Source organism: Aquila chrysaetos, chromosome 4 (assembly GCF_900496995.4).
Source record: "Aquila chrysaetos chrysaetos chromosome 4, bAquChr1.4, whole genome shotgun sequence".
NCBI classification, from domain to species: domain Eukaryota; kingdom Metazoa; phylum Chordata; class Aves; order Accipitriformes; family Accipitridae; genus Aquila; species Aquila chrysaetos.
In genome coordinates this window covers 44,501,746-44,520,959 of record NC_044007.1, presented here as the reverse complement: position 1 = coordinate 44,520,959, position 19,214 = coordinate 44,501,746, and the positions used below count along the sequence as shown (strand labels likewise).

Here is a 19,214-nt window from a genome sequence, read left to right as displayed (position 1 = left end):
AACAATAAAGACATACTGTAGCTATATCTTTCTGTCTCCCCATCCTCTTCCATATTTTCCAGCATACACATTGTAGAAGTTTCTATAAATTGTTGGACGTTTGGCTTAGCAGAGTTGGAATAACAAGTATAAAAGTGCTGAGTTTAATAATCGTGTTAAACAGAATACACGTAGCAGTCATACGCATGAAATTGCTTTGCTAAATGTTAAAGTCAACAATGTTTTGCTAAGCGTTTTTTTTCTTCCTAAGAGCTCTGTATATTCCAGTGAAAATCTGCTCTTCATAAATGTGTTTTTCTCCGTGGTGGGCTTAACCTTGTTCTTTGACAGAGCTAGTGGAGAAGCAGATGCTGCTCCATATCTGAACTGCTGCAGTAGTTGTCTCTCTGTGTGACCTACAAAGCATTTACTAGACCCCAGGAGGAGTTATTGTACAAAATAATTGGAAGTCTGATGGTTAAACCTAGACAGAAATGCACCATTCCAACTCTGTTAGAAGTCAAACACATTCTGCATCCTTTTTGAAAATACTGCTTCATATCTCCCTTCCTGTGAAATTCAGGTTCAAGCAGAGGCACACTGCCTGACTACCTGGAGTTGAGCTGCTTTCGAGGACACTGATTTCTTCCTGTAAATCCGTCCTGTCTTCATTGTCTTCTTTGCATTCCAAGCTGGGGCTGTAGTGGCGGGGTTTCATTAACAGGGACTTCCTTTTGTTGACGGGAACGCCTGATATCTGTTCTTCGGCTTTTCTCTTCTTAGCCATGGAGCATTTGTAGGCACTGCAATGATCAGTCGCCAATGATAGAGAAAAAAGTGGGAGAAGTGAGAGGTAAATTGTTTAAAAAATAGCACCATCCTCTAGCTTAATTCCAAGTATAAAAGTGAGGACTGACAAAATACTAATTCACTTGCAGTTTCAGCAAGTTCTACTCAGTGGATATTTAATTTTAGCTCATGTACTCGAAGTTCAGGGCACAGGCAAGTCCCATTTCTTTTCACTGCTGCCAGAATCTGTTTGGGGAAAGGGGAATGAGGAGTAAGACAAAACCAAAAAACCCATAACGTAACATGCTTAACCCTACGTAAGCATACACTAATCTAAGCCCTGCTTTGCAGTAAAATAAATACACCTAGGAAAGGATGAACAAAATTGTAGTCTGGGTTGATAATCCAGAGTAACAGCTAAGGGGAAAAATATACCACTAGTTATACTACAACATCCTGAGCCTTGGGCTCCATTACCTTTACATCAGTATGGATATCCAATCACGCACCTTGAGTTCAACCTGTGTGCATAAAACCTGTGCGAAACACACTGTACCTTCAGAACATTATGCAATATAGGTCCCTCTTTCAATATCAGTCCCAAGCGTTGGCTTCATTTTATTAACTCCAGCCATAAATGACTAGTTTAAGCTCTTCTCGGGTCTCTATATAGACTCTGGAAAAAAGGTCCTCCAGAGGGCAATTCATCCCATTTAAAACTAGAACTACCTGATAAAGAGGGTGAGCCATCCCCTGGGAAAGACCTTACCCAGTCTAGATGCCTAACTTTCAGATGACCGACATGAGAAGAGAGCACAGTATTTTAAAAAGGAAGATTTTTAGCAGATTTTATATACTTCTTTCAGCTCATATAAGATCCACATATTGGTCTGCATATTAATTTGATTCTACAGATATTTAGCAAAGCCTTCGCTGCCATGCAGCTGATCTGTATGGCATATAGATGTCACATCATACGACACGTCACTAAAGAGGCCTGAACCTTCAACCTTCTTTTTTTAACAACTTTTTGTGTAAGTGATTTGGCATGATTTCCTTGTTCTCTCACACACAGTATTCTAAGAAATTTATGTAGTATGAATAATAGTGCTCATATTATATCTGTCAGAGATGAAAAAACTACATATATGAATCTGTGTAATCCACTCAATGGTTTCTCGACCTTAGGCACCCCCAGGGTGCATTACACATCTACACAGTGCCCTTAGGTGTTGGATTTTGCATTTGTCTCACTGACTTAGCTGCAAGATTTGTGAAAAATCCATGTATGCAGAGAACTCCTATTGGTTACACATATTACAAGCTCAACAGCATAAATTAATCCTTCCAAGGTATCTTATGTGCACTAAATTGGCTCAGGTTCTGATTGTTTTGGATGAAAGCATATGACTAACTTGAGCTTTTTGTTAAAAAAAAATACCCATTTTTGGCTAAGCACCTTTTTGGCAATCCATCATTGCAAACATGAAGGACATGGAAATGTGAAGATCTGCATTTTAGGGGGAATGTTAAAATTCTACCATATGCATCTTAAACATAGTAGATATTCTTGATCTTCTGAAAGCTAAAATGCTATGGGCATCAGGAATACTGGATGTTAAGCACTTGCTGTAGTTGAATATATTATGGCTTCTGTGTTATTTCTCTGTTTATGAATAGAGGATAACATGAATATCATATTAAAGGTCAGAATCACAATGGTATAAGCATCCCCTTGGAAATGATGCCCATATAACAGACATCAGGGATGGATGTAGTGTGGACAAATATGCATAATTTATTTCTAAGAAAACACAATCAAGAGTTTCTTAATTCGTATTTGTGAATGGCAGTTCATACCACTCATGTGGTTTCAGAAAAATTGAATAAATGACAAATGTTTGAAAACCCTTCACACATAATTGTTTTTATCAACCAAAACCTTCACTAGGTTTGCTTTTGATCTTTCTCATTTATTTGTCAAGCTTCAAGTTTATCTCCAGTAGCTACTGTGAGAGTGTTTAGGACAAGATGAATTTCCAGTGTTTAATTCCCCTTTGACAAAGATACAGCTGTTTCTTACACAAGCATAATTAATAGATTTTTAGAACAGAAGATACAATTAGATCATCTAGTATGCCCTCCTGTTAACACAGGTCACAGAACTTCATCTAGCTCCTCAGCTTTAATCCTGTAATTTGTCTGACTATTGTCTATCTTCCAGTCGAGTTAAGGGAAAACATGGTAAGCCGGTAAGTTGATTGCTGTATTCTTGCTCACTAAGTACAATCTTTTTCTAGTAACATAATGTTATAAGCCCACCGCTGGGGACTGGCATAATAGCTATCAAATACATTGGTTTTTCACCACAACTGTGAAAGACAGTCTAAATCAGATGTTAGCAGACCACTGTCAAGACCAGTGCAGGGGTACTGCTGCCACCTGCCACCTGCAGATCTGCTCTGGAAAATGAGAGCACAAGAATCCCACTTGACTGTAACCACCAGAGTTTACAGCAGTAAATCAAAAGCTGTGGCATCAATGTCAGGACAGAAGGCCCACAAATCTGCCTGGAAGCATGTTGCTCATGTTAGAAAGTTTCTCCTCTATGAAAGACTGATGCACTAGCTTGTCCTTATCCTATCTTTTTCTGTACATGAGTGGCCACTCACCCAGATTTCCTCTATAGTTCCCATCATTTTAAAATAAGTGATTATGGAAGGAGGCCTGCATGGTTGAACAAGGATCTCCTGGACAAACTCAAACACAGAATGGAAGCCTACAGAGGGTGGAAGCAAGGACGAGTAGCCTGGGAGGAATACAGAGAAATTGTCCAAGCAGACAGGGATCCGCTTAGGAAAGCTAAAGCCCTGAAAGAATTAAATCTGGCCAGGGATGTCAAGGGAAACAAGAAAAGCTTCTATAGATACGTTGGTGATAACAGGAAGACTAGGGAAAATGTGAGTCCCCTCCGGAAGGGAACAGGAGACCTGATTGCCCAGGACATAGAGAAGGCTGAGCTACTCAACAACTTTTTTGCCTCAGTCTACACCGGCAAGTGCTCCAGTCACACCACCAAAGCTGCAGAAGGCAGAGGCAGGAACTGGGAGAATGAAGAACTGCCCGTCGTAGGAGAAGATCAGATCTGAGACCATCTAAGGAACCTGAAGGTGCACAAGTCCATGGGACCTGATGAGATGCATCCACGGGTCCTGAGGGAACTGGTGGATGAAGTGGCTAAGCCAATATCCATCATATTCAAGAAGTTGTGGCAGTCCAGGGAAGTTCCATCTGAATGGAAAAGGGGAAACATAACCCCCGTTTTTAAAAAGGAAAAAAAAGGAAGACCCGGGGAACTACAGAACAGCCAGTCTCGCCTCTGTGCTGGCAAGATCATGGAGCAGATCCTCCTGGAAACTGTGCTAAGGCACATGGAAAATAAAGAGGTGATTGGTGACAGCCAACATGGCTTCACTAAAGGCAAATCATGCCTGACAAATTTAGTGGGCTTTTACGATGGGGTTACAGCATTGGTGGATAAGGGAAGAGCAACTGATGTCATCTACCTGGACTTGTGCAAAGCATTTGACACTGTCCCGCACAATATCGTTGTCTCTATGTTGGAAAGACATGGATTTGATGGATGGACCACTCAGTGGATAAGAAATTGGGTGGATGGTCACACTCAAAGAGTTGCAGTCAATGGCTTGATGTCCAAGTGGAGACCAGAGATGAGTGGTGTTCCTCAGGGGTCGGTATTGGGACTGGTGCTGTTAACATCTTTGTCGGTGACATGGACAGTGGAATTGAGTGCACCCTCAGCAAGTTTGCTGACGACACCAAGCTGTGTGGTACAGTCAACACACTGGAGGGAAGGGATGCGATCCAGAGCGACCTTGACAGGCTTGAGACGTGGGCCTCTGTGAACCTCATGAAGTTCAACAAGGCCAAATGCAAGGTCCTGCACATGGGTCGGGGCAATCCCAAGCACAAATACAGGCTGAGCAGAGAATGGATTGAGAGCAGCCCTGAGGAGAAGGACTTGGGTGTGTTGGTTGATGAGAAGCTCAACATGACAACCCAGAAAGCCAACTGTATCCTGGTTTGCATCAAAAGAAGTGTGATCAGCAGGTTAAGGGAGGTGATTCTGTCTGTCTGCTCTCATGAGACCCCACCTGGAGTACTGCATTCAGCTCTGGGGCTCCCAACATAAGAAGGACATGGACCTGTTGGAGTGAGTCCAGAGGAGGGCCATGAAGTTGATCAGAGGGCTGGAGCACCTCTCCTATGAGGACAGGCTGAGAGAGTTGGGGTTGTTCAGCCTGGAGAAGAGAAGGCTCTGGGAAGACCTTAGAGCAGCCTTCCAGTATGTAAAGGGGGCCTACAAGAAAGCTGGAGAGGACTTTTTACAAGGGCATGTAGTGATAGGACAAGGGGTAAGGGCTTTAAACTGAAAGAGGGGAGATTTAGCTTAGATGTAAAGAAGTTCTTCACTGTGAGGGTGCTGAGGCACTGGAACAGGTTGCCCAGAGAAGCTGTGGATGCCCCATCCCTGAAAGTGTTCCAGACCAGGTTGGATGGGGCTTTGAGCAACCCCCGTGGCAGGGGTGTTGGAACTAGATGATCTTTAAGGTCCCTTCCAACCCAAACCATTCTATGATTCTATGATTCTATGAGATTCAACTTTAGTAAAATCATTCCTGACCTTCTACTCTGATTATAGGAAGGTGACAAAATGCAGTTTTTGCTTGTTTCCTAGGAAGTCCAAATTGCTCTCCATAGGCCAGGAAGACATTTTTCAACTCCAGTAGAATATACTCTTGCTTTTGCTGGTTACTTTTTAAACTGCTGGGATTGAGTTTTAACTGAAACCTCTTAGTTTGCAAGAGACAGTTTAAAGATTGATCATGCACCTTCTTTTCTACCTTACAGTGCTTAAAATTAAAAATTAAAATTAAAACAGAAAAAACAACTTCAGAAATGGTAGCCTTTTCAAGTACTTACGCATGATTTGCTAAGTATTTAATAATGGCCACTGGGAATTTAACTACTATGAAAGGAATATATTTATGCTTTCATAACATTCATGGCATGTCGATTTCACTTTGGTCTTTAAAAGTTTCTATTTCTCTCCTTTCCTTATATACATTCACACATACACACACATGTACATTAGCACAGATTTGTCAAGCTGTAGTTTGTCAAATGGTAAACCTATAATTTAGCTTCTCTATTACTCATCTCATAAATTCAACGTCTAATAGTTTTGTTGCTATTTATCAATGGCCTGCTTGTTGTCATGGAACACTGATTCAGCTGTCAAGGTTATTTGGTAATCTGAGGTTCATAAAACAGGAGAAGCTCTTTTTGTTATAAGCCCAAAGCCAATACATGGGTTTTTTTCCCAATTTAACTGTACTTTAATTTTATGAATAAGAAATCATTTTAGTACTACCTATAATGAGCAGATTTTTTATTATTGTTATTTTTTAGTCAAGAACTCAGTTACCAAAACCAGTCTTTTGTCAGTTATCATGGTGTGAGCCAAAAGGTTAAAATCTAAGACATGTATGACCTGGTTGCATGTGTTGAACCCCCCCATGATAAATCTTTCATATGTATTTCATACCTAAATACTTTTGGGGGAAATTTACTTGGTCCTTCTCTTTCCTTTATTTCTCTTCAGAATATATCTTGCAGACACTGGTAGTATACAGGCAGAACAACTCATTGGCTCCCCACCACACACCAATGCCTCAGAAGAGAGAGAGGTTTTAAGGAGTCCTAACCATATACAGCTTTTCCTACTGCTAAAAACTGTCATTCTTGTCTTTGTTTGTAACTGGTTCATCTAAGTAAGTGATGTGTTTGTCAAGCCTTTAACCTGACCTTTAACCACTTTGTAGCCAGCAAGGATTTTTTGCTGTTAATCTGCTGGCAAGACTTCTAGATCTCAAGACTTTTTTCTTATTCACAGCAGCCTGCAGATTGGTAAAGCATGGTAACAGAGCGATGAATTGCAATAGTGGGTAAAACAAGGGGTATGTTCAGCCTGTCAGCTGGTGTTTACTAATGCCTGTAATGGATGCCATGTAAAATAATAAGAACAGAACACACTGCATCTCATGTATATTCCTTAGCTTCAAAAGAGAAAAGAAATGTATTTGAATATCAAGGCACTTACATTTATTGTCTAACGTTATTTAAGGACCCCACTCCTCATGTGAGTTTGTGCAAGAATAATTAGAGCAACATTTTAGTTGTGGAGAAAATAATTTTAAATTCTTAACCTGAATTGCCTTTTGACTGTTTGCTTAACTATACTACAAAAGTAAGTGTTAGACTATTGAATTACAGTTAAAGGAGACATCATTTTCTGATTTGCAGAACCATTTTAAAATCACACCAGTAGTTATAAGAAGAAGGTTAGCCTAACTACTCCTTAATCATATTGTGATTAAAGACGTTTCCAGAGGCTTTAGGCCTTGATCAGATTTAGTTCACAAACATGCAGATGACCTAGGACACTGTCAAAGTCAAATACTACATTTTCCTTACAGGCGAGAAAAGTTGGTATTCGAAAATTCAGGGACATGTGCCACTCACAGATGAACCAGTAGCTTACAAATGTCTGTCATGGTTGGGCTTTCTTCTAAGATTTTTAAGACTACACTGAATCAGAGGTACCTAAAAGGAACAGAAATTCTGAGTGTCTCCCAATCTTAGTCCTCTTCTATGTCAGCTTGTTCTCTAAGAAACAGATGAGCTGAATTCTGTCTAACTCTTTAGCACAATGGCTTCCAAAGTTTTAGGCTATAGCTGAAAGTATCTGATCCCCCAAAATCACACAAAAATCTGAGCTCCTCAAAAGCTGGTGAAGAACAGGAGAAATTACTAGCACTGGATACAGAAAGGGAATGATCTGCTCCTAGGATGGATTGCATGTCAGTTGAAGTGACATTCATGTTATTATTTACATCAACCATGAATGCTGGAGGTTCATGAGAGGAGCTGGAATGTCAGAGTCCAAAGAAAGAGAGCATTGATAGTCTGATCACTGCAGTTGAAAAAAACCAAATGAGTGCTGTTAATTATAGCAACTTCAGATGGACAACAGTGGTTGGAGAGGAAGGTGGAGAGTGTCTGTGACTCAATTGTTTGTCTTCAGGTTAAAACAGTCAGATTTATGTTCCATTTCCTTAACTAACTCTCATTGCTTGCAAAGAACGCATATAAATTTTATAGCTCAGTGGAAGTGAGAGTGACAGTGTTCTCAGCTCAGGTTGCTCTAAAAATGAGAACAGACAGAATGGTGGTATTAACACACTGTCTCATCATGGCCAGAAGTTGGAGTCTCCACAGAAAGACTGAAAATCCTCAGCATCAGTCAGGTCTGCAAGAACTATCCAGCATCTAAGGACTAGGGTGGTGTTTCCAATGCCATGAAATTATTTACTGAATGTGAAAGAATTCACATAATCTAACTATATACAAAGACAAATCCTAGATTCAGAAAACTAGATAGAAGCTACTTTTAAAAGACATTGATTAGTCATAGATTTTATACATGGAGAGAAAAGAATGTTTTCTAAAAGGAATAAAGTAAATTGCATCACTTTGGACTATGGATATGGGAATATAAAATCTACAAGGTTTATGCCCTTGGAAAAAAGACAACTAAACAGTAATTCTGTTTACTGTGTTCCATTCTAAAATCTGTATAGGTGCTAGATGCAAAACTAAGCAAAGTCTCTCAAAGGACATAAAGAAAATGACTTGTGTATTAAATAAGGACTTCTTGATCAACCCCCCCCCCCCCCTTTTTTTTTAAGGAAGGTATTTGATGAGATACCTTTCATTGGTGAGAAAGGTAGTTCAAGAGAAGGCTCTAAAGACTTCACCCCATCTCTGTACCCTTCAATTCTCATTCTTAGAAAGATCTGTAAGTTTTACAATATCTTCTATCTTGTCTGCTGTATAGACTACATACATTCTCGGGATTTCTAAAGCACTGTATTCTGATGTTCCATCCTGCAATGTACTCCCCATTTCCAAATATTGTTCTACTCAGTTGGATATGCAAGTATGCTTACAGATGTTTTGTAAGTCCATGAATTTCTCCCTGAATAGTGGAACGTGCTGGACCATGGGTTAAATGAAATGACCATTCTACCTACCTAAAAAAGTAAAAGTGAGAAAGATTTGTGAATTACCAAGTGTGGGAAAATTGCACATGTCCAGAAACAACTGCTTGCTTTACAGGTTATTGATGGCAACAAACTGACTAGCTGAAGAACTTCAAGGAGTAAGATCGTGCAACTGAGAAAATTGTAATCAAGGGTTGAGCTACAGTTCATTGAAAGTTGAAGATTGAGTTAAACAAACAAACAAACAAGTTTCTAATTGTTTTAAATAATTCTTATAATTATTAAAATATATTCAAATATTATGCCAATGAATGGCTATATGTGAAAATATTAAAAAAAGGTCATTTGTTAACAGAACTCTGATGTGAGTTTTTACAGATGAAATTTTGGAGGCTAGTCCAGGAAAGGAGCACTGAGTTCTCATCACCGACAAGAAGTTAACATGTATTTGCCCTGATTCCTAAATTGGAGTCAGAGTTATTGACATTGATGTTTTCTTGTATTTTATAAAGTAAACTGAGCCACCGTAACTTTTAGGTAATCTGTAATATTTGAACTCATTGACTGAGTGTGTTTTATTTCACTGATTCAGCCTAGGTAATGAAAAATAATCTGGAAAATAGCTCCAGCTGGGAATTCCTGAAAAAGTATTTGAGAGAGAATTCATCAGGTAAAAGTAATTTCCTTCCATCAGCATTTTTAAGCATTAAAATGGTAAGAACTGAAAGCAATAAAATGTGTTGAAAAATATTGCTCGCCATTTGGACCCTGTTAATTGGCTGTAATAGAAGCTCAGAACTAGTGTGACTTACTGCAATGATAATTAAAGAAATTCTGACTGTTTCTCATTTTTTGACATCACACACACCACAAAAAATGTATTTCACCTCTTTCTAAGAAACCTGTACACTTGGCTTACAAGTTGTGAAAGGGACAAAGGCTTTTTCTGTGCACTGTAGCGATCATCCCAGGGTTAAAAGGCCTTCTACAAATAGAAAAGTTTACTGCCATACGCGGGCAATGCTCTTTTTCTAAAATGCCAGAGTTGTGAGAAGTTCAGTCCAGGGCTGAACTAAGATGAAAGGAATGCACATGAGGTATATATGGGAAGAAAGATAAAAGGGAAATTCACATTTATGAACACTAATATAGAGGAAAATAAGCTCAGTTACTTGGGGGTATTAAAGTGTCTGTCTGTATACACAAATGAAAGGTTTAGCTAGGAAAAAAGGAACAGAACTGGACAGATAATAATGTGGAGAAAATATGGTATCATAACTGAAAGCTGGCTGGAGCATGATATTAAAAGATATATTTTATTTAAAAAAGACATATAAGAAAAGCAAAGGAGCTGCCATAGCCTTGTTGGTGAAATAGGATTTATTAGCCCCCATAAGAAGAGGCTAGGGAGAAATGGGTAATGGTGTTGGGTCATTATGTACTGAGCTTGGAGATGTTTCAGACAGTAAACTAAATGTTATAGGCCACCTGACCAAAAAGAACAACTGGACTGTGAAATGATTGAGCAAATAAAAAGAAGCATGTAAAAAGAGTGGAGCAATGGTAAGTCAGCAATAACAGAGGAAAAGGCACATAGTTATGGAGAAATCTACCCATGCCTCAAGCTCACTGTGATGCCTGAGGCTAAAGGACAACAATTTCAGGCTGCAATAGGCTCATGAAATGACTTTTTTTTAAAAAAAACCACCTCTTTTTCTTTTTTTTTTAAACTTTAGTTTACTATTTTATCAGGGTTCTCCCCACAGGAAAGGCAACTCAGAGAAGGACAGCACAGATTTAAATTCTTTTCTCTGGTTTTCTTGTTTTCAGTTTACAAGCTTGTAGGATCATGAGAATATTCAGATCATATAAAAAATAACACATATAAAACCCCTAATTGAAATACTGTGTTAATGAAATGGATGACTTCACGGTGTCTATAGCTCACAGATCAAGGACTCTATATGGCTAGAGCTGTATATTTGGGCCCTTTTCTCAAAGGTAAGTTATTTTTAGTAAGAGCCAGTTTGGAGGAAACTTATTTTTTTTTGCGTGGAGCTCAAGAAGTTCTTAAACTCAGTAATATGAATGAATGCCCAAGATCTGGGCCAAATCCAGCCTCACTAGCCTCTTTTTCATTTACTCACTCAATCTGTCCAGGTTCAGTAGGTCAATAAATTCCAGTGGGACCCAAGCCAAGAATTTGGCTTAGAATGGATTAAGTTTCTAGGCAAATCTACAGATCATCCACACAACCTTTGCGTCCAGAAAGCCTTGCACGTGAGTGGTGAGCCTGCTAACGCTAGTAAATGCTTAAATAAAAAACATACTGGTAACACCAACCTGGTTAGAAAAGACATAAAGAAGATAAGTTGTTGGTTTGGGGTTTTTTTTGACAACAGACAATGGGACTGTAAGCAATTCATTGTCAGGAGCCAGTACCTCCCTTTAATTTAGCAGGAGGTCCCATGGCTGCATTCTTTTCCTTTCCTTGCTATCTCCAGGCTGTCCACAGTCTGTTTCAGCTTGCTTTTGCTTGGCTGAATCCACCCTTGACATCAGTTAGTCAGAGCAATTCAGCCAGCCATAATATTTAACTCATGATTGATATATTTGAGGCAGAAGTCACCGGTTGGCATTTCAATCTCTATATGGCTTGTGGTCATCTACAGAGAAAAGATCTGCCATAAGAGGAAACAACCATTTTGGGCTATAATGTTCTGATGCATTCTGTCACACAGCAGAAGGCATTAAGGCACATGCATCTCTAAATTCCTGTGTAGGGTTGGGAGGATAATGTTTACCGTGTTCTGATAAACACAGAAGTTGTGATGGGGAAGACAACAACTCCTGTAATACATTAAATAATGTACAAGTTTTAGTTCAAGGCAAGGAACATTCTAACATGCAACAAGCTCTCAGGTAGAAAAAAAATTCAAATAACTATCTGCCAGTCTAGCAGACACAATTAAAGTTATGTGGATTTGAAATGTATTATAAAACTATTACAGAAAAGCATACATTGAAACTAATTAATCATTGCTTTTTAAATATATATTAAGTGGAGGCTTTAAGTAGAAAAATTGTAAAACCACAATCAAATAAAATAACAAAGAGAAAAGAGACACTGAGACTGCAGGTGTTGGCTAGAAATGAACATAGTAGACATAAAAGAGGCCTACAATACACTAGAAACTTATGTAATGCATTTGTTATTGAAGAAAGCTATAAAAGTCACCTATAAAGCAAATGCACATAAAATATCAACTAAAGCAAACTAAAATGGAAATCTGAACATGAAATACAACTTTTAAATGTTTTAAATATATCCAGGAGGAAAAGGTAGAGGTCATAGTGCATACATCAGAAGGTCTTAATATCTACAGGAATTAGGTAAATGATTCCTTATAATTAACAACTCCAACCACAGGTGTCTCAAAAGGAGTATGAGATATAGTTCCTGTTTCAACCATCTTAGTGGTTATTCAGAACAGTTCACTAAATAGTTAAGTCAAATAACCGTCAACCTCAAGGTTACCTGCAAAATGTGAGTCATTACTTGTGGTCACCCAGAACTATAAGGTATTATTTCTCTTCACAGAAACAATGACAATGTTTTTAAGAGTGGAAGTTCTTAGTACGTTTTATAATCTCATTCAAAGAATGACATTTTAATGGAAAAAAAAAAGTTTAATCTGATGTTCTCTATACACCAGTACCAAACATTTTATGCAAGCCTTAACTTACTCACATGAATGTTTGAAAGTAGAAAACTTGAGGTGGAAAATGTTTGAAATTTGAATTTCTTTCTGTGTTTATTTGTTTCTTCTTTACTGTTTCTTGTTTACTGGTTTAACAGTACTGAAAGAACAACCTGTTTCTGAAGTATGAAAGCATATGGAACTACAAAAAAAGGCAAAAGCCTGAGGTCCATTAACTCATCAGAGCTCTAGGAAAGTGAGAAAAGAGGAGAGGAGAGGAGAGGAGAGGAGAGGAGAGGAGAGGAGAGGAGAGGAGAGGAGAGGAGAGGAGAGGAGAGGAGAGGAGAGGAGAGGAGAGGAGAGGAGAGGAGAGGAGAGGAGAGGAGAGGAGAGGAGAGGAGAGGAGAGGAGAGGAGAGGAGAGGAGAGGAGAAGAAAGGAGAGGAGAGGAGAGGAGAGGAGAGGAGAGGCAGAACAAAGGCAGAGGAGGAATGACAGCACTGTAGATTTCATAATTTGATGGTTAATTAGAGGGGGACTGGAAGAAGGAGGAGGAAACAAGGGAGGAACTTAGACATGACAAACCTATAAAATTGATTGCCATTACAATTTATGTTAATGCTTGTTTTATTAGTTATGATGAGAATGGTTGACATACAGGATATAATAATAAGGATAGGTGAATTCTAGCACTATTATTTTATTAGTTCTGTGACCAGCATATACTTACCGTTGCCTCAGAGTAAACTGCACCACATACTGATTGTTCAGTGTTTGTTTATGCTTGACTGTTCAATGTTTTCTATCAATCATCAATTACAAAATAATTTTTCTGTAGCATAAAACATAGATTTCCACGGATTCTTTGAGGACAGTACTGACTAGCATGCTAGCCTGAATTCCTTAAGAACCTAACAGTGTTGTCAAAAAAGAATAAGAAATGAAAAAGATTTATTGGGAATTTAAGAAAGTATGACTGATGACAACATGACAGACTTGATTATACCAAAAATCATGGAGTCAGAGGCAGAGGTTAATATTTTCAAAGCCCGATAACCATTTCAGTTTCTGCAATGGCTAGGGCAGGGAGGAAGTTTGTTTTCCAAGCTAGAGAGCAAGCAGTAGATACTCTTAACCCATCATTCTGTTACCAGACCTTGGGAATAGGTACTCTTAAGATTAATGCCCGTTGTTTAATTTAAAATCAGTTATCAATAGAAACAGCATGATACAGATATTTGTCTCAGGTAAAATGCCTAATCTAGATGTATCATGGAGAAATATTTAAATGACAAGGTGGCACAACTCTGTCCCAGCCAGTTACCATCAGAGTGAACACTAGGGAGGAGAGCTGGGAATGTATGCTGTCAACACCCAATCTTCAATTGTAAAAAAAGACTTTTTGTCAAGCTCGACATGTCTGCACAAAACCAGGATAAATATCCTGGCAGTAGATATAACTATTGACCATCTTCATTTAACATTTAGTACTAAGTCTATCTGGACTTAGGGACGCACTTTGTTTCAGCAAAGCACATTAAGGACTGCGAGGGTCCCACACTCTCTGCTAGTGGGAGACAGATGAGTCACCAGGAAATGCAAGAGTCCACTTCAGTTTTATTCCAAATGTGCTTATTCAGGATTATGATAAATGTGCTTTTTCCCAGCAGTTTCCAGAAAATCAGAGTCTATGACCAACTCCTATGGAAACAGAAGCCAAGCCCAGAGGACAAACCCGACACTTTTTCCAGATGCAGGCTAGGAACAAACAGTTTTCTCAGTCTCTGTCTTACTTTTAAGCAGTGTTATGGGATAAGAGTACTGTGAAGGTGATAGCTACACAAATCAGTGATAATCTCAATTCTTACTGAGGGACACTGTGGGGCCTTTTTATGTGATTTTTTTTCATGTGCCCACTTCCATCATCTAAATACTGTTTTCACCTCTGTCTCAAGTCATCTGCCAGACTACTGCTTTCTTTTCATACCTTACTTCTTAAACACCTGCTTATTTTATGAAGCTCAGTAAGACTTACCAATGAATCATTCCTTTCTAAATGCAGCTTGACACGCACAGCCCTTTTCTTTCATGCCACAAACTTTTCCTGAGTGGCCAAATTATCTTCTATCTTACCAAACTGTCTACCTTCATTCCATTACTTTCTGAAACTACAGTTCAGGTATAATTGGATACATATCTCCTACCAGTACTTAGAAGAAACCAACAAAATATTCAGTATTGTAGTATAAGTAATAACTACTTCAGTGAGCAAAATACTTTTTAGTATGCTGTCAATGCTATGACTTACATTGACATACCGCTTAAACATTTTGAATAAAGTTAAGGAATACATTTCAGTAACATAAACCTTGTGAAATACTTCAGTACCATTGATTGCAGGGTTGCTTTGCTGGCTTCTTACCCTTCTAATCAAGAGACAGCAGCAAAGGGTGAAGTGTCCAGTTTCTCCTTCTATCAGAGAGACATCCAGACAGCTCTGCTCTCTTATTTCTCTCTCTGCTAAAGCATTCAAGATACTTATGTCTCTATACATTCACAATGAACAGTTCAACTTATCTGAATATCTTAAAAGGTTCACAACATCTGGAACAAGAGTTCCAGATAAAAAGTAACTTTCCTTACTTTTGAAGAAATGGTCCTTTTGAAGTGATCCAACACTGCAGAGTAGGGAGAAGTGTAACTATTCCCATCAAAGAGCAGGACTGTTCTGCATGACCTGAAACACCAGTGCCTTGCAGATTCTTCATCAATCATTAGTGACAGAAGCCAGAAAGACTTGGTTTCACCTGTATCTAACCCAGAAAAGGTACCCTTTCTGTTCAGATATGGACTTAGCCAAACTGATCTATGCTTTTGTAATCCCATGCTTGGATTGATCCAATTTGCTCTTCCTTGGTCTGACCCAGATGCCACTCCATAACCTACAGATGGTTCATCGTACTGTATCCCATCTGTTAAACAGAACACAGTAATGAGAATACATCACACCAATATTCCTCACTTCCCTTTGGTTTTCATTCTAATCCTGAACACAGCTGAAGGTCCTGGTCCTTTCAGTGGTCCATGACTAAATCATCTGAGAAGACCTCTTCTTTCTGCTTCTTGCAGAAGATGGATACAACAGAGTTGTTATGTCCCAAAGGTGTCAGATTCAAACTGGAATGTATGGGACAGACTTCTCCTGGCTTCAGCACTCACATCTACCACATATTGTGTTTGCTATATTTAGGTTGTAATAAAAGATTCATCTCTTCCTCTGGGTAGTTTGGTTACCAATGAAATCACCACAGAACTACATTCCTAAATGAAAAATTAATCCATGTTGTTCATAAGTAACTAATTAAGACTGGAAGGAGAAACAGTTCTGTTTTGAAGGACTTCTTAAGTTAAGCATATTATGCTTCAACACTACAGCATATACAGTAGATATAGTAAAAAAAAAAGTCTTATAAATCTGAACAGCAGTATTACTAATATTCATGTATAAAGAAAATTACTTACACTGAAATTTGGGATTCCTTAAGGCGTACAATTACATGAAATTGGTGCAAGTTTGACACTTAAATAGGAGTTGTGTATAGTTGGTAAGTATCTAGAAGAAAAGTACTGTCCTCTGAACACTCAGCGCAGTGCAAGAGAATTTTTAGTTATTTTACTAAACAGAAAAAAAATTAAACCCAAACTTTTCCCTTAAGGTGATGTTTTTCTGAAAATATACTTTTTATGCAGAAGGGTTGTCCTATTTCTCAGGAAAAGATGAGTAATAGCAAAATCATTAGCCAGATTTCTGGGTGAAACCTTGGCTTTCTTGAAATCAATAGATTTTTTGGCATTGAATGCCATTAAACAAAAATGCAGCCCCTGAAATTTAGAAGAGAGAAATTTTCATGCATTATTGAATCTAATTGGTGATTGCAACTCTTTGTTTTGCTTTTAATTTATTTCATTCTCTACTTTATGAAACACAACTTGCAGAATAAGAAAAGGCTAACAAATGCTCTAGAACCAATCAATGTTATGAAACTAATAATAATACAATATGAGCATGTAAGCTTATGTAGTGCCTTTCATGTAGAAGTATCCCAAGGCACTTTGTAACAGAAACTCAATAAGGAGTGCAAAAGTGCTTTGTCAGATAGGATAAGCCAGGGGAAAAGGAGAAATTAATTAAGCATGGATTTAAATTTCTCAGCCAACACAGCATTTAGAACCTTGGTCAGAAAAGACAGTGGTTCCAATATCTGTATCCAGGGAACACAGCAGACTATTTCAGTCTTTAATTCTTGAGGAACGTTCAATAGTTTTTCCACAATAATATGGGTATGAGTAATAGGAATGCAGTTCATAGGCTACATTTCCAAAAGGCAGCATCTGCCTCTCTTCCTCTAGTTTTTCATAAACAAACAGATTCATAAAAGTTGATCACCTGACTTGCATGCCAGTAAAGCCACTTGACTATGGAGACTCCCAACATTGAATTTGGTACTGTAGAAATTATAAATACCAAGTTAAGGACTGGGCAATGGCTTTATTGGCTGTTTAACTCACTGTTTTAAATGAATGTATGTTTCCTTATGGAGGTAGTCCACACCTCTGACAGAGAGAATAATCTGTTACACAGTAGTTCCTAAGTTAGCATGTATTTCACAGGAAAAAGCAAAATTACTTGGGTAAAGCTATTGTAATTGATAATGCATAAATTACAGCTTCCCTGATGTTGCAGAAACTTGCACATCCTCTATTTTTCAAACATTTTTCTCTTAGGAACACATGGACCATCCTCATTTTTGGATGACTGCCTCTTCGGATTAATGCATCCTTCTGGTGCATAAATTAGGGATGCACAGAGGAAAAAGGAGAAGCACTAAATCTCAGAAAACTGAAGCCATACAGAAAAATGAGATTCACAGCAGAGCTGAATGAGTGACTCACCATGAATAATTTATCCAAAAAGTTAGCCTCCACTTCTGTTTATACAATATCTATAAGAAGCTTATAATTTCCTCAGTTTTATTATTAAAAAAAACATTAAAATATTGCATGTCTTCACTGCAGATAACTTCCTGTAAATATTTCATGTCCTATCTTAAGAGAGAGTGACACTTTGATTGATCAAATAAATCACATGATGATGTTTCTGTTCCCTAGATGGGTGAACCCACAAGCATATACTTCAGATGCCTGCTGTGGTTAAGCAAGCAGCTCAGTAGCATGTGATGAAAAGTTAATTTAAGAAGTTTTTGCAAAAATATTTTCAGTATTTATGTTGCAGCTGTAGCCCATTGTAATTTTGAGTCATAACTCTAGGAATTTGCAGCTACCTGTAAATATTTTCCTTGGGGGACATGAAGAGTGGACTTGTAGCAGAGAAAACTTGAATTTGATGGTACCTGTTCTTTTTTGAAGATTTGGTACTGAATAATATGCCAGTCTTTCCAGAGTTTGTTCTAAGCTCTTGGACCAGTTATTAGGAGTTGGTGCACTCATTAGTAAGATTAAAGTAATAATGTAAAAATTTTACTACATTATTTGTGATCCAAAATATCCTTGTACAATTTATGGTTTTGAATGGACTGCCACACTTTATGCAAATTTGAAAAGAACTCTCTGCTACTTCAATAAAACATGAAACCTCAGCAAGTACTTGAGCTATTAGTGCATTTAAAACTTACAGTAGTTTACAGAGACTATCGGTTTTATAAAATCCATCTACAAAAACTTATAAATGTTAGTCTGTCTTAGAATGTTCAGATGATGAAATATTATAATACTTATTACAGGAAAAAGAAGACTGAAGACTGATCAGAAACTATACTCTTTTGTTGTGTGCCCTGACACAGGCTGAAGATAAAGACAGCATACCAGAATCCTGCCCACTTTGCATGACTTTTGATTATGTTTGCATAATTATTGCTAATATTTTGCACTTTTTTTTGATATATTAAAAAAGTGAATCTGCATTAAGTACCCTTTGTCAGATCTATGCTAAATCTATACATAATGCATCATTTGCTGGATTCTCTATTTTATAGCAATACCATTGGTATGAATTTATCAATATAATCAGAAGATAAAACTGAAAAAATAAACAATGTGGGTTCTTACCTGAGCTCTTGAGCTATAGAGTCCACTTGAACTGTTAATAAAAGCAGGAAAGAATGAATTAGTTTACACTCAAGACTTGTGCTTTCTGCAACCTTGCACCTGCCTATCTGTGATGACAGAGGAGTGGCTATCAAAACACAGGTGATTATTTCATGCTAACCACAGGATTGTAGCTACTAATGGCAACTGTTAACTGAACGTATAATTCTCACAGTGATTTTAGGATGCATAAAACCTGGAGTATGATGTTCAGTGGAACAATAATAAAAATAACAAGAAAAACAAAAGTAAAAGAGAAGGCACTTGGTTTTATTGAAAATAGAATGACAAATCTCTGCTTTTTCTGAATTTTAATTCAATTTGGGAATGACGAAGGCTGGTGTTTACAAATACAAATACCCACACAAGGATATACAGCATATTGACAAAGCCAACAGGTGGTTCTAAGGATTACTCATATGGCACAGACAACT

The 19,214-nt window shown here is 38.0% G+C and overlaps 1 protein-coding gene across 7 annotated transcripts in view; it reads right to left on the bottom strand.

Annotated features, from left to right (window-relative positions):
* The window catches only part of ST18 (ST18 C2H2C-type zinc finger transcription factor), a 173,187-nt gene that overhangs the window by 51,444 nt on the left and 102,529 nt on the right, over nt 1–19,214 (bottom strand). For all 7 annotated transcript variants that reach the window (XM_030012332.1, XM_030012330.1, XM_030012331.1 and 4 more), the window contains 2 exons: nt 18,742–18,772; nt 592–782 (listed from right to left, as the gene is read on the bottom strand). In XM_030012332.1, the coding sequence (XP_029868192.1) occupies nt 592–782; nt 18,742–18,772 (222 nt within the window). The remainder of the gene's footprint in view (nt 1–591; nt 783–18,741; nt 18,773–19,214) is intronic.